Here is a 15418-nt window from a genome sequence, read left to right as displayed (position 1 = left end):
ATTCTTTCAGAAGGCTTTCACAGGGAGCCCTAAAGATTATACACAGGTTAGTATAGATCTATTGCCCTTAGAAATTTTACAATTCCAACTAGGCTTCTAATACTTAACATGCAAAACAGAGCCACTTAGTCCAGTACTGATAACACATTCCCACTCCCTCCAAAAATAACCCTGTAACCTTGTGCTGTTCCAGGCAAAACTCTTGCACAAGTCTCGTGCTTATTAAAAAATACTAATATTGAGGATATTATGTATAAAGCTGCTCAAGATCATTTTCCATAAACACAACATTGCTTGTTAAGCACTATTTAAGCCCCAAATTACTGATTTTGGGGCAGGAATTGCTAGGTGAAATTCCGTGTAGATCAGACTGAACAGCAGCAGCACCATTGCCATTAAGATCTGTAAGCTCCTAATTGAGCACGGTTTAGAACACCTGTCTTATGTTCCCACAGCACATGATTTCTTCGAGTTTCATTAAATAACTAGTTCCTGCCTGGAAATGATGATAGATACCAAATGTTTTATACTTTTTAGCACAAATCGTAATTTGTCCTTAAATTTGTCCTAAATATGTTTCTCATAATTGCCGTATTTAGAACCCATTGACCATCCCAGCCAAGGAGCAGAAATAATATCATGTGAATTAGATGGCCGGTCTCACATCACTGAATAACGAAAAAACAAATAACTGGACAACATAAAAATAATTCCTAGGCTGCAGTTCAATGAACAGCTTTAATTAATGTGTTCAAATACTGAGCAGTCAGAGAAAGAAGAGAAGGTTGAACTTAGCGGGTGCTGTATTGGTGGTGGACATTTCCACCAGCTGTAGCAAGTATGTTTCTGTTGTGAGGCTTACACCACCCTCTCTGCTTTCTGCTCACCACCTTTGCTGAAGCCCGAGAGCCTCTTCTTAATTCCTTCTCTGTTGCTGAGGCTCCTGAAACCCCTTTATGTGTTTTATGCTGTCATATTTACTTGCACTAAAAGGTACTGCGAAGCAATTTACAGTTAGGTGTAGCATCACTTTATACATGTCACCATATTAGAAAGCCTTGTAACATTTCCATTTCAAACTCTTATTTCAGGTTTTATAAATCCTGCCTGCTTCTAATTATGTCAGGCTGAAGACAACAGTGTAAATGTTAACCCCACAGACTGATTTACAAGGAATGGTAGGCGTCTATTTATTTTAAAATATGAGGCATCAGAAAAGGAAGTGATTTGGCATAGTCTTTTTTTTTTTTTAATACTAGGCTTTAATTCACAAGAGAACAAAAAAGCTCTCATTATTTACCCTGTAATGGGAGATAAGTTGAGTGGAATTAATGGAACTACAGTACTAAGAAATAGGAGGAACTGGCTAAAATTTGTCAAGGCTTGTCTTCTTTACATTTTCCTTTACATGAGAACTCAAGGGATTGCTTGGAGAGATTCAGAGCTAATATATAGACTGAATAAAAATATTTTTTTCTTTATAAAATATGTGATCAGCAACTGCTCTGGGGGTTAATCAAGGCAAACCTTGTAGATGAATTACAAAGAGGAGCTATTGATTTCATGGTGTGTTAGAAGCAGATATTGCTTTACAAAGTCTGGGCCGTGTCTTTGCCTAGTGAAAATTGGAATCCTTGTATTTTGTGACTGAAATGCAGGAACTGCTGGTGCCTGGAACAGTGAAGCACTGGTGCAAGCTACCCGGTGACTAGGAAATAGCTTCCTTTTGAGGTTTTGTACAGTAAGCTAGACGGTGCCGCCTTTGCTCCACTGCTCACCTATGACGTCTCCCAGGCACATCCCAGAAGAAAGGTTGAGCCAGGGATTACCTGGGAGCGTGTGACCCCTACAAACACATCAGACCTGATGGCTACCTCCAGCAAAGGTGTTGGGAGAGCTGGCCAGCTTTGCTCACCATTATCTTTGCAAAGTCGAGAAGATCAGGGAGGTAACACCCAAGTTAGGGTGTTACAGTCCAGGTGAGTAGAGCGCTAGATGACAGGTGGAGAATTGGTTGGGTGGTGAGCGCGAGAGGGTCTGGCTGTTGGGTCATACCTGTCTGGGTGCCAATAGCAGTGAGGTACCATGGGGGTCTGTCCTGGGACTCGTCCTGTTTAACATCTTTATCGATGACCTGGAGGAGGTGACAGAAGGCACTTCTGTGTGGTTTGCAGATGACACTGAAGTGGGGGGACCCATCGATAGGCAGGAGGACAGGCTGGAGGCACAAGCCAGCATGGATGTTGTTGGTCATAGATGGGAACAAAGCTGTGCTGCCTTATATAAGCAGAAAATGTGACACAAAATGTACAGCTCTTTCTCAGCCTCCTCCAATTCTCTTGTTTACAGCACAGCTTTACTTGTTAACTGTTGTATTCTGTTTAATCTCTCTTTGCAAGCGAGCTACTGAGCATTGACCAGTGCCAAGGGCCAGGAAACATCACTCCACGGAACTATCTTTATTTCAGCTTTCAATATGTTACTGTTCCCCTTCCTGTCCCTCAGGTCCTGGTAAATCTCATAAAATCCTTTTCAGATTGAATTCCTACTCTACCCACGCTGTAACGTGTTTCACAGCATGTATTTCTCTATAGCTGTCTTAGTCTCTTGCTGACAGTCTTTAGGTACCAGTTCCTTGGCTGGTAAATGTCTCCCTTATTCTTAAATTTATCCACTTGGCTTTGTTCAGAGCAATGTGTGGGGATAATAAATTGGCTCACAAGTACCTGACACTGCTTTTTAGTCCTTTCTGCCATGCCAGTTTTTCATAATACTGAATCCTAGGAATGCCTGGGAGAAGCCAGCAGCATTTTTCTCACTTACACGTCTCCCAGAAGAGCCGCAAGCTGTCTGCATTTCTCTAGTAAACTCACTCAATGGATGTGCTTCCACAAAAGGTGTTCCAAAGTTTAATAGATTTATTCTAGAATATGATAACAAACAGTTGTTTCAAATGTCAGTTGTAAGGCTTGCCAAATATAACTATGTACATGCATAAGATCAGAGTATAAATCAGCTCAGTAAAACAGCTTTGTAAATATTTATGAACACAGGGTTCTTCATTTCACACTTACTCCTTCTGTGTCTTCATCTTAAATTTTCACGTGCTTTAGTTTATGGCCGGTAGTCCGGGCTGAGGGCCTGACATTGCTGAATTGCTGCCTGTTTTCTCCAATATTGCATATACCACAATGCTAAATCTTTACTGACTGCAGGTGAATGTATGGAAAGAAACCTGTTTGCATGGAGGGGCAGGTTCTGAATTCTGATGGGCCCAGGTGATGTTTAGCAGGTGCCACGTTGCTGAACGAAAATATAGCCTAGATTTGTCTGTGTGAGCTGCCATCCCTGAGGTGGCTGCAGGCAAGGCACAGCCCAGGTTCCCTGTTCCTGTTGGCATTTTGGATGGAGCTGGTTATTCAGGAGGGAGAGGAACATGAGAGACATGAAAAAGGTGGTTGAAAGGATGAAAGGTGTGAAATGAAGGAGATGTGAAGAGGCTGTGAAGGAGCAGTGGGAAAAGAACCAGACCTGTCAGGGTACAGCAGAGACAGTCTAGTGGGGACTGCAAAGATGAGTTATCTCCTGCAAAAGTCTTTGCCTTCCTGGCTCCTCTTGTGACTGTGATCCTTGCCCCTGGCATCCTGGCATTTCTGTGGCCCAGAGGAGAGGGAACGACCATTTAACTCCTTCCTTTTCAGCAGCCACAGGTGAGGGCAGAAGTACACAATCGTATAGGCATCACTTTTTTGCAATTTTTACTAAGTTGTGCACGTGCTCACTGCTCCCATTTGTGCTGTGTTAGCGCTGCAATTTCTGTTGCTCTTTGCTAATTCACACCAAAACCTGTCACTTAGTTGCATTTTTTCCCTATTCAACTAGTAGCAGATAGCACCATGTTAACTGGTACAATAACCAGAAACAAAATCTAAAACTAAACCTACTGATAATTTTCTGGTGTTTGTTTAACCAGATCCTTGAAGCTCCTGAGTGGTCGGGTTGGACCGAGATAAGCGCTACCATTTTTCTGCTCTCTGGCCCGCTGGCCCTCCAGCCTTCTTGAACTGCATCCCACAGGGGGGCTGAGTGGGTGATGCTGGTGGCAATGCAGGATGGATTATTCTCATTGAGGAGTTGGTTTCTGTTGCTTCATGAGAGACTTTGGCAGACCAGGAGCTGTTGCTTCTGAGATCCTGCCAGGCATGCTTCCCATGTGTTTCTGTTTGTCTTCACTGAAACTGCGTCGGATCAGCAGAAAAGGGATTTTTGGGTGTGAAAACATTTTCCATGATGTTTACACATCTTCATTTGAGATTTGGAAGGACAGCCAGATACATAGCCATTTAAACAATTACTTGTGTTTAATCGTGTTTGCATTTTCATTACTGAAAAGTAATGGAGAAAGATAACTCATTCATTGCCACACAGATTTATCAGAAGATTCCTCTGCACTGTACAAATTTACATCGTTTAATGTCCCAGCATGCATTTAATCATACTCATGCAGGTTTAAGTGTCCTTCAGACTGCAGTGGTTTCATTCATTAGCAATTCCCCTGAAGTCCGATGATGGTAGGTTTGGGGTAAACACAAAACCAAATTCTTCAAAGAGCAGATTTTAGGAAGCTTATTGGCTCTTCTTCCTGCAGTCGTGACAAATTCTGTATTTTTTTAGACAGTCCTCAAGCACACCGGTGTACTTGAGGAAGTGAAATGCTGTTTGATCGGATAGGGTGTTTGTCTTCAGTAAGTGTGCTTAAGACTTTTATTCTTTGATTTGTGTAGTTAGGCAAAAGAAATATAAGATCTTTTTCAAGTGATGTAACATCCAGGTGTGTCCCTTCACCTCGTATTTCCTGCTGACCAGTTCCAGGCAAGTCACATCCACAGCTTTCTGTAGCCCCCAGGTTGCTCTTCTGAGATGCCGTGCCCGCCACAGCTCGGGCACAGGGCTGGGCTGAGGTCCAGGTGTTGTGAGCCAAAGGCCAGCAGGATTTGGAAATGCAGAGTGGTCACCATGAAAGCATGGACATTTCAAGAGCATCTGCAGAGGAATGAATAATGACATTGCTCTCAATCTACTTCCTAGAAAGAAGGAGAGCATAGTTCTGTCTTTATTAACTCCAGCGAGATTGATGGAAAACCTCTGCCTCTGCGAAATTAATTAAGAATGGGAGCGTGTCCTCACACTAGCAGATGCCTTGTCTAGATGCACGAGCCAAGGCTGAGATGTACCCTTGGGCACGCAGCACCAGTTCTTTCCACAATGAGGAGCAGCAAGCAAACCCTCAGAAACAGTGGCCTTGGTGTTAGGTACCTGCATTCCCTGCAGTCCCTCTCCTTCATCTTGGAGGATCCAGAACTGGGTTCCTTGCTGAAGCTTCCTCTTAAAATTATACCTCTCCAGAGACCTGAGATTGTGAACGACCTCTGTTTGCAACACTAAGTACAGTAAATGCTATTGTATTCTCCAACAGTAGCGAATTAAATAATCCCACTCCCGTCACTTTCTAACAGGATAATGTTAAAGGCATTCCTCTGAGACGGAGAGTAATAATTTGCTAATTCCCGTCAGTATTTCATGCTTCTCAGTAGTGCAGCTAATTTTCTCTGAGTACCTTATTAACATTCACAATGACTTTGCAGTCCCACCCTAATAGCTCTCAGCAGAGGCAGTGACTGTGAAGGTGAGAGCTGACACGGACTTTTTCCTCCTTTTTCTCTGCAGCTTGTATTATCCTGGTTTCCATCCGCTGAGGGCTGTCCAGCTGATGCGAGTGGGCAAACTGCAGTACAGTCAGGACATGTTTCCTCAGGCACTGGAGACTTTGAAACAGGTCAGTATTGTCAGCTTTCTTCTGTCCCCCTCCCTCCTTCCCCTGAACCTGCTGTCTGTGTCCCCCACTTCTGCTCTGACTGTCCCTTGTGCCTTTGCATACTCCTCACTGCTTTTTCCATCAGCGGTGTCTCCACAGGCTGCAGCTGAGTGCGGTGACGGGTCACTGTTGCTCAGTGTTTCAGGCACCGACTTCTTCCAGCATCAGTCACTGCTAATTACAGTTTGATAGCTCAGAGGTGCCTGGATGAAAAATTACTATTAGATCCGAAGAGATAAAAATATCTCAGTGCCTCACACTGTCCTCCTTGCCATAGCAAAGTGAGTCTGGGAGTACTGACAGTGCAAGAACAGGAGCAGAGCTGCAGTTTCTTACCCTCCTCATTCCCTATCAGGGATCTGTGATTTCAGATTGGAGAACTTTACCTTTAATGCTTGTATTTTATTGTGAGCCACACTCAAATCAACAGGCAGGCTTCCTGATCCCTCCTATTTCTATATCATCATCTTTCCCTTCTTTGATCTCTTTTTGCAGCTGGTGCTTTGCTAGTTACATTTCAGCTTTAAGCCATCCCTCTTGTACCTGAGCTGACTTTTATATTAATTTCCTCCTACCTCAGGCTTTCATTTATCCTGCTGTTATATTGCTGTTGGTATCATCTTTAAATACGTTGAAGAATCCCCTTCCATGTGTAACATGTTCTCAGGATGCAGGCTCTCACTTGCTTCCCATCTCAAGCCCTCAATCACTGCTAGGGTGTTTTTCTCCCCTTGGAAGATGTGCTGCCCCCAGTTCCCCTCAGAGATATCTTAGGCTTTTATTCCCTTGTATTATTGATTGTCTTGTGGTCAGCTTGGCCTGAGGACAGTACATGCTCCAGGCGGTTCCACCTCTCGTCTCTCAGCCCACCTCCAGTGCCTGGCAGTGGCTCCTCGTCACCTTGGCTGGTGCTGCAGAAAGCCACCTGGCCCAGCTACTGGCCCACTGCTGCTGGGCAGGAGCAGGCCCCAGCGCTGGCCCCAGTTTTGGAAAGAAGTGCAGAAGCTGGCTGTGTCCCCCCGATGGTTAAGGTGCACGCTTGCATGGACAGCTAGTCTTGTGGCAAAGAGGTAGGGCAGCTGCTGGGGATGGAAGGGAATGGGTGTCTGCACTGGGGCTGTGGGGGAGAAGTGAGTTTCACTCCTGCCTGGATCCCCTATGAAGTTAACATCTGTCATGCTTCTCTAGATAACTTAGTATTTTGTACTTACTTTTTTCAACCCCCATATCTATTTGTTTGCAACACCCGATTAATTATGCAAGCTGAAGAACTGATACTTTCCACATGTTGAAATAATAAACTAGTATTTAATACGATGCCAGTCTTACTAAGTCTTGGTAACTTAAATCTTCACTTGATATATTTAACTTAAATTATGGCCAATTCTGATCATTAAAGAGCAGATGGAAGAGTAATCAATTCTATTTTCCATGCATTATTCAGAAGTAAGTCATATATCTGTCATATGCCAGGTAATCTGCTCTGCTATTTCCCCCGTAATATTTATAATTTCCAAACATTCAGACTTTCCTTTTCAGGAGGTAGAGCGAGTCCCCAGTCAGAGAAGCTTCTATTTGCATTGCTGCTGCCACAATATATCAACAGGCATTCTTCTAATTGCATTTCTAATGTGATACTGACTAAATTAAACTGGAGTGAATCCTCTAGAGAGATCTGAATGCTGCTTGTCAGTGAAGGTGGAGGTTGTGATGGGGTTTCGGATGTTTGTAGTGAAGGAGTTGCTCATTGCAAGCCAGATTGCTACTGTATTATTCTTCAAATACTAAGCAATGCCTAATGAAAACCCCTTTTTCAAGCTGTGATCTCCTTTTTCCCTGAAAAGGGAGAATAAGATGCTGCTTACCATTCTATGCCATACCTCAGTGCACCTCTGGCTGTGGTCCCCAAGCCATTACTGGTCCGCAAGGATGCAGTAAGTGCTTTACAGCTGAGACGCAGAACCATGTACAAACTCATCCTGTTGTGGTTTTGCCTGTTCCCTGCAGAGCCTCTCCCCGTTTCCACCCACATGTGTGAGACTGGGAGACCGAACTCCCACTCTCTGGGAGCACAGCTGAGAAAAGCTTCTTGTCATCCTATATCTCGATGCAATTTGTAAGCATAGGATGAGATAGGAAACTGATTCTCTTCATTGCTGTCTACACTACAACAAATCAGAGCAAGATATAATTCCCAGTTTGTTGGAAATAAAGGATGTGATTCCTAGTGTAGAATCATAGAATGGTTTGGGTTGGAAGGGAACTTAAAGCTCACCCTTCTCCAACCCCCCGCCATGGGCAGGGACACCTGCCACCAGCCCAGGTTGCTCCCAGTCCCGTCCAGCCTGGCCTTGGACACTGCCAGGGATGGGGCACCCACAGCTGCTCTGGGCAGCCTGTGCCAGTGCATCACCACCCCCACAGTGAAGAATTTCTTCCGAGTATCTAATCTAAATCTACCCACTTTCAGTTTAAAGCCACTCTCCCTTGCCCTGTCACTACATACCCTTGTAAAAATTCCCTCTCCAGCTTTCTTGTCATCCCCTGTTAGGTACCGGGGTGGCTGTTATAAGGTGCCCCCGGAGCCTTCTCTTCTCCAGGCTGAATTAACCCCAGCTCTCCCAGCCTGTCTTCACAGTGGAGCTGCTCCAGCCCCTTGATCATCTTCGTGGCCCTCCTCCAGACTTGCTCCAACAGGTCTGTGTCCTTCTTAGCTCAGCTAATACCCTAGAGTTATCTGAGAACCCAGCCTGGCCCTTTGTGATTAGATGTGTCAACAGAGCATGCCACATGCTCAGAGCAGAAACTCGATTACCTTCTCCGCTTCATTACTCTTCTTAATGCACTCTGACACTGAATAGCAGCACCCCATTGGAATCCTCGTCAGGCTAATTTCAGTGTGGCATTAAGGAGAAGGATGTGGAAGGTGCAGAGGAATTGAGCTCTGAGTGAAATTCACCTCACATATAAATCCTGTTTAATCAGGCACAGCCTTGGAGTGCTGGGGACCGACAGCTTCCGCATCAGATGCACGGTCCGGTCAGCCCAGCAGCAATTCATACCCAGCTCTGCAGCCCAGCCCCTACTGCCGCCCTCTGTACCACCCAAAAACGAACCCCCTTACTCTTAGTGCCCTTTGGGTTTAGCTCTCTTCCCTGCACCCCCAAGGAAGGCTTAAATAATGTGGAGTGCTTTGTGTTACCTATTAAAAAGAAATCACCCCCCAAAAGTATATTAGACCCGGCAGAATCTAATTTGCCAGGTTTTGGAAAGAGAAATGTTACAGAGAGGCAATACTCCGCTTCTGGAATAAAACCTGAAGGTAGCCCTTGGTTTATTGTACAACCAATGTATTATCTTTAAATTTATAGACATATATATATGAAAGATGTAATGGTGGGAGGACAAATGGAATTATAGATCAGGAAAACCTTTGTCAGCAAAAGGCCAGAGCTGCAGCCCAGTCTGGCAAACCTAATTTAAAGAGCCTGGAATGACTGTAAAAAGCGGCAATAACAAAAGTTGCAACAAGCTGTCTTGTGAAGGGAGAAGCTTCTCTGCCGGGAGGCGGCACTTCTGCAGGAGCCAGGATGGGGCTGCATCTCTGGGGCTCTGGGGAGCCCCTAGCAAGTGTCCGGATCAGTCCTGAGCTGTGCTCCTTAGCACAGATATTTGTTAGGCGTCGTTTGCTACCTTCACCGCACCATAAGGTCACCCGCTTGGTTGCCCACCCCCTGAGTAGAGCCGGAGTCGGTTTGGGAAGGCAGGCAGGGTGCAGTGGGGAAGGCTTGGATTCAAGGAGACGACTTCATTCTGAGCGCCGTGCCCTGGAAGCATGCCGACAAGTGCCGTGACGTGCTGTGCCCTGGAAGAACGCTGATGAGTGCCGTGCTGTGCCGTGCGGTGCCGTGCCGTGCCGTGCCATGCCCTGGAAGCACGCCGACGAGTGCCACGACGTGGTGTCAGGGCTGCTGCTCCATCCCCTGGGTGGCGGTGGCTGCCTGTACCCATGCACTGCGGGCAGGGTGCCCAGCCACTGAGCGGTGGCTGGTGGGGATGGGGCAGGCAGGAGGGTGCACACGTGTGCAGCACGGACCGGCCAGGCCCCCCGCGGGCCCTGCACTCGGCTGGCTCGGTCGCAGAAGCACCTTTGTCCTCCCATGAGCTTATGGGCATAGCCATCTTGTCTCATGAAGTCCTGCAATAGCTACCATATAATTCCCCTTCTTACTGTAATCCCTGGTGTGGGGGCAAAAAGCACGGGAATTGGGTTTAAATGCCTCCTAGGTTTCACAGCAACACTGAAAAGAAATCCCCTTTCTCTTTTTATTTTCTTCAAACGCTGAATTGTTGACCGGCCGTGCTTGATAGTAACTGTGATGCTTTTGGCTTTTCCTATGCCTGCTTTAGTAAGGCATAGGAATCCCCCTCGATCAAGAGGGATGGAGACCCCCGGGTACTCCCCCCCACGCGCTAGCCTTCTCTGCTTTCCCGGTGATGGAGCGGTGCTGTCCTGCATCTGCTGGCGGTTCCCGCAGCTGTGGTGACAGGCATCCTGCCCCATCCCCATGCAAATCAGGTACAAACGGCTGCGCAGCGTTTCGTTTGCATTCGTGGAGCAACAGCCGTCCCGCTAATCTAATGGGTCTGATATTCTTCAGGGAGACGGTATGTGGTTGATGACACTGTGGCCTGTGCTGCTGTCTTGCGATTACTGTAGTTTTTTGTAATTAGATTTGTTCTTTTTAGCTGAGAGGAAGGCCGCACAGACCACAAGACTCTGCTCTGCCTCGACTGCGCTGGTTAGCTGTGTGATTTAGGAGGGCAGGGGAGTGCTCGGGGAGCCTACATGTTCCTGCTTCTGCCCACTAAAACGATTCCTTGCTTTGGAGGTGGAATTATCCCCAGTTTTGCTTTGACCTTTGCAAAAACAGCTACATAACTTAATGCCGGTTTAATGTGGGGATTACAGAAGTCATTGCTATTCTAACTTTGATGCAGCTGGTTCTGACTGGCACTGCAGTGTAGAGACAGTACATTGCATGAGAATGATTTTCTCCCTGAGGAAACAAAAAGATGAAGCCTGGGTGCATTTATCTGCCAGACTGAAGAAAGAAAGGAAATAGAAAGGAAATGTTGGAGGCAAAAGAGACGTCAGCAGTGCTAGCATTATTTCAAGATTAGGTTTGATAGAAGGGATTTTTGCCTTTTAACAGAGGCATATCCATATGGGCACCTCTAGCTGTGCATCAGGGTCTGTCACTGACCTCTGTCCTGTATGTGGGCTGAAGAGCAGGGTCAGGTGCCCCGGTGCTGTGACTGAGATGTATCCAGGTGCACAGCCCTTAGCATCCATCATTGACAATAAAGCCATCAGCTTTCTTGACCAGGGCATGCAAGCACTGTGCACCACGTGTGGCTGGATCCACGGCCAGTTCACCTGGCCACTTTGCCCTGGGGTGGTCCTGCCCCTTCCCAGTTAGCCTGGGTGCAGCTACACTGCAGCACACATGGCATCCCACCTGCAGCTATCCTGTTCTGCTCCAGCCAAGGATTTGTATACCACGCAAGCATTCATCTTTCTCCATCCCACTGTTTCTTCCAGGGAAGGACTGGCTTTTATTCTTGCTTTTTTGCAATACTTTTCAATTTTTTATTGGGGGGGGGGGGAGGGAAAGCTCCTGTACAGCTTAATATCTCACACTCCACTATGTTGAAATACTTCATTGATCTATTCTTTACAACATTTCCCCAGCATGTTAAATTAGGAAAAGCAGAACACTAAGAACAACTCAGGTAGTCTTTTCAGTGAGTGTAATTATGACTTAATTGCAGACATTATAGAAAAGCATGAGCAGCTTTGTATTTCTGCTAAACTAGAAATATGAAAAGATTAAGGATTTCTGATTTTATTTCACGTTTCTGAGGCATTTCTAAGGGTGATGAAAGCATTTCCATTGTTCTGTTTAACTGAGTGTTTTATCATTCACTGGTAAGGCATTGTGGTAACTCAGAACATGCTTGACTCTCTTTAGAGCTCCTTGCACACTCTGATTTGTTTTGACTGCTGTTTCAACTTGTTCTTTCAATCTGTTGCTGCCTCCCTCTTCTTTTAAGGATCAACTAACTCGAAGCAAAAATAAACTGTGCTAGAATTTCCATATGCTTTCCAGTCTCTAGAATTTGGAAGTAGGCTTTCATTCATTCCACTAAAGGATACATTTGTTTTCGTCTTTACCTTTCCAATTTAAATGAGGCCCCTACCTCAACATTTGATTCCAAAAAGAACCTTTTTCTGCAGTCCAAAGCTGATTTAGCTGAATTTTGTCAGTTGACTGGACCAGGAACCCATTGAAACACAGGCTGCATTTAGTTTTTAGCAATTCCTCAGTTTGGGATGAGGAAAAATTTCTGATGTCTTTTTCTCTTGCCAGTACACTTCTAGCTTCCTTGTTCTTTCTTCAGAAGTGCTGCATCCATTTCCACCTGGTATTTCTCTCCTTGCAGGAGGAATTTAATAGAAGGACGAAGCAGAAATGTCATATGAAAAGTGATGATCTAAACATAACATGAGCTGGGCAAAGAACATTTCAGATGTATCGGTGGCAGGGAATCAGCAGCACTACAGGCAATATCAGCGAGTGTAAATTGGCCTAGCTATGGCAGGTGACAAATACACAGAGAAAATAATCCCTGGGAAAAGCTGCAAAGACCCATTCCCCTGCGTGCCTTTGCAGAGTGAAACTACTGATGCACTCATTTGTTTGGTGCTGTGCATAGTTTCTCACTCATTTGTTTGGTGCTGTGCATAGTTTCTCCTGATACAATTCAGGCACTTTTTATCCTGTTGGTTAAGCATTCGTCCATTTCTGTTTACAGGATTTTGAGGCTACTAACATTATAAACATCACAGCCATCTTTTAAATAACGCATCAAAACCTTGCATGCTGTAGTTGACCAGTCTTAAAATGGCCTTCATGCCTCAGTTGCTTTACTGTTCCAAACATCCATCTTTGCAACCTTTTTGTGGGCTTTAACACCTAAGAATATTAATGTGTTGGTGTCTCCTCCCTTATCAAGGACAAAGCATTACACACTTGGGGATGCTTCACTCCTGTCTCTGCTGTGCCATGCAATCCAGTCCCCCGCTGCCAGCCGCCCGAGGGGCCGTACCTACACCCCTGCCCCACTGCAGGGCCCAGCCCCTCTGCTGGATCTGCACAGTGACTAACTTGTCCCTTCTGTTGTCTCCTCAAGGCCTATAACATCATGAAGGTGACCCACGGGCCAGATCACAGCCTGATGCAAGCCCTGATGGAGATAAAGGAACAGTGTGAGGCCATCATGAGGGTACAGCAACGATAACCTCTGGTCTGGAAAAGAAAATATTCAAGGAAAATGAAATCAAATGCTTTTCATTGCATTGGGAAGCTTCTTGAGGATTTTGGTGTCTTTTCATTAGGCCCTACTTGCTTTACAAAAATGTTTAGTATTAGTTTTGCCGTATGATATGAATTGAGTTGATGTTTGGAGGAATATCTGCAGTTTTCTACCAAACAATCTAATTGACCATACCTAATTATCAATTTACAACACCTAATTTAATTGATGATAAGTATTGGGAAATGCATACGAAGTCTTCATCAGTTATGAAGTGATACAAATTCATTGCTATCAGCGGTCAATTTTTTATACAGTTTCTGCCAGCAGTTAAGGAACTTGTGTCAGACACATTATAAATATAAAGAATATATTTTTTCCCTTTGCCTTGCTCTTAGGTGTGGTTTCCAAAAGCCTGATCCAGTGCTTTTTGACATCAAGTAAGTTTCCCAATGTTCTAAATGAGATTTTTCCTCCCTGCCAATATATCTGCAGGGCTCTGTACCTCTTCTTCTTGCATTTCATATGTTATAATACTGAATATTAAAATGGATTGAATAAAAAATTTAATCAAAAGTGTATCTATGTGGAAATTGCTTACTCTGTTTTCTCCCTGTTTTGACTACTTCCAGATTTTCTCACTTCATGTTGCTTCTTAGAAGAGCGAGATGTGAATCTGTGAGCTCTGTGGTGTGGTTTCTAGACCTTTCTGAGCCTGTGGGCTTTGGATTTCACTTCCCCAAACAGTGAAGCTCTGAGACCTACAGGTGGACGACCGCTGACTTGGGAGGTCATATCTGGGGGAGAGAAGGATGCCTTGGAAAACACGGGCACCCCAGTTCTCCACGCTCCTCAGCGAAAGACTTGTTCTTGCCAGAGCTTCTGACTTCCTTTTTTAACAGAGAAACAAATGCTAACAAAAGCCAAACATTTATGAGGAACATTGAAACCTAAATAATTTAAGGCCTTTGAAAGTATCACTTCAGGTGTATCACCCCTCTCTTAACGATTTATTGCTGCTACTCCAGCCATGACTGTTATTTCATTAATCCATCGTTGTTGGAAAGTCAGGCTCTTTTCACACCAGTAACTTGACACCATTAATTATTATGAGATGAGAACACATTTAAAAAGAAAATGAACACTCTGGGCATAATTTCCTACCACATCACGAGAATGCCAACGCTGAGGAAGATATCTCCTTGCAAGGCGTTTGAATTTGTTCCAGCGTATGGAGCATTCACTTGCCCGGCAGTAATGTGCAAGCAATAACCTATGAAATGCAGTGCATTTCTGGAGTACGTAGCGTGGCTTCGTGCCAGAGGCCAAGTCGTATCAGCCACCCAAGAAGTGCAATAATCCTCGCAGAAATTCACTGCTTGGGTGGGGGAAAAGGTCAGACCTTTGTATTTATTGGGATTTCTGATGAGGTACTGGCATCGCTGATGGCCAGTCAGTAAATTGGAGGGGTACCCAGCATTAAAGAGCTATTATCTGGTTTTAAAGGGGCATTGTGCATATTAGAATATATGTGATTTTTGTATAAGGGTGATGCTTATGTTTGATGATTACATATCTAAGATGTGCAAATGGAAGGGACCCAGAGCATAAGCTAAGGTGATGCATTAGTTTGTGCAGCAGATATTGGGGAATGGCCCACCAGCTCTCGGGTGCGCCTGTAGAGGAATGAAGGGGGGTTGATTGACATTGATAATATACAGCTGTGGCCGTGCTTCAAAGGCAGTGGGTTAATTAACGTGGACAATGTGCAGCTGTAGCTTGTTCCTGCTAAGTGGTTAAATAGGACTGAGGGGAGGGGTGTGTGGTTTTGGAGGAAAGAGGCCCTGGATGAAGCAGAGAGAAGGAGGAGTGTGGTGTGACCTCTGGAAGCTGGAGAAACAATGTGGACAGTGGAGAATAACCTTGAGTGGCAGCAGCTGGACTTATGGACAGTAGAATTTGACCCACAGTAAAGCCTTGTTGCAGCTTGCTAGTTTTGCCTGCATGGTGATGTGTGCAGGCATGTCTGGGTGTGTGACCGGGGGCTGCTGGTACCAGGGCACCTCAAATCCTCGGGCACGATAGCAGGGAAGGGTGGGTGCGGGGGGGGTGGACAGAATTACCTGATGTCAGATGAGAAAGGCCACGTTACATCATGCTGAA

At 45.2% G+C, this 15418-nt stretch overlaps 1 protein-coding gene across 4 annotated transcripts in view; it reads left to right on the top strand.

Annotated features, from left to right (window-relative positions):
- SMYD3 (SET and MYND domain containing 3) overlaps window positions 1–13836 on the top strand; it is a 419814-nt gene extending 405978 nt beyond the window's left edge. For all 4 annotated transcript variants that reach the window (XM_055714562.1, XM_055714564.1, XM_055714565.1 and 1 more), the window contains 2 exons: window positions 5728–5836; window positions 13133–13836. In XM_055714562.1, coding sequence (XP_055570537.1) covers window positions 5728–5836; window positions 13133–13240 — 217 coding nt within the window. In that variant the 3' untranslated portion in view covers window positions 13241–13836. The remainder of the gene's footprint in view (window positions 1–5727; window positions 5837–13132) is intronic.
- Window positions 13837–15418: the final 1582 nt, after the last annotated feature.

Source organism: Falco cherrug, chromosome 6 (genome assembly GCF_023634085.1).
Source record: "Falco cherrug isolate bFalChe1 chromosome 6, bFalChe1.pri, whole genome shotgun sequence".
Taxonomy (NCBI): Eukaryota; Metazoa; Chordata; class Aves; order Falconiformes; family Falconidae; genus Falco; species Falco cherrug.
This window is presented reverse-complemented; position numbering and strand designations above follow the sequence as displayed.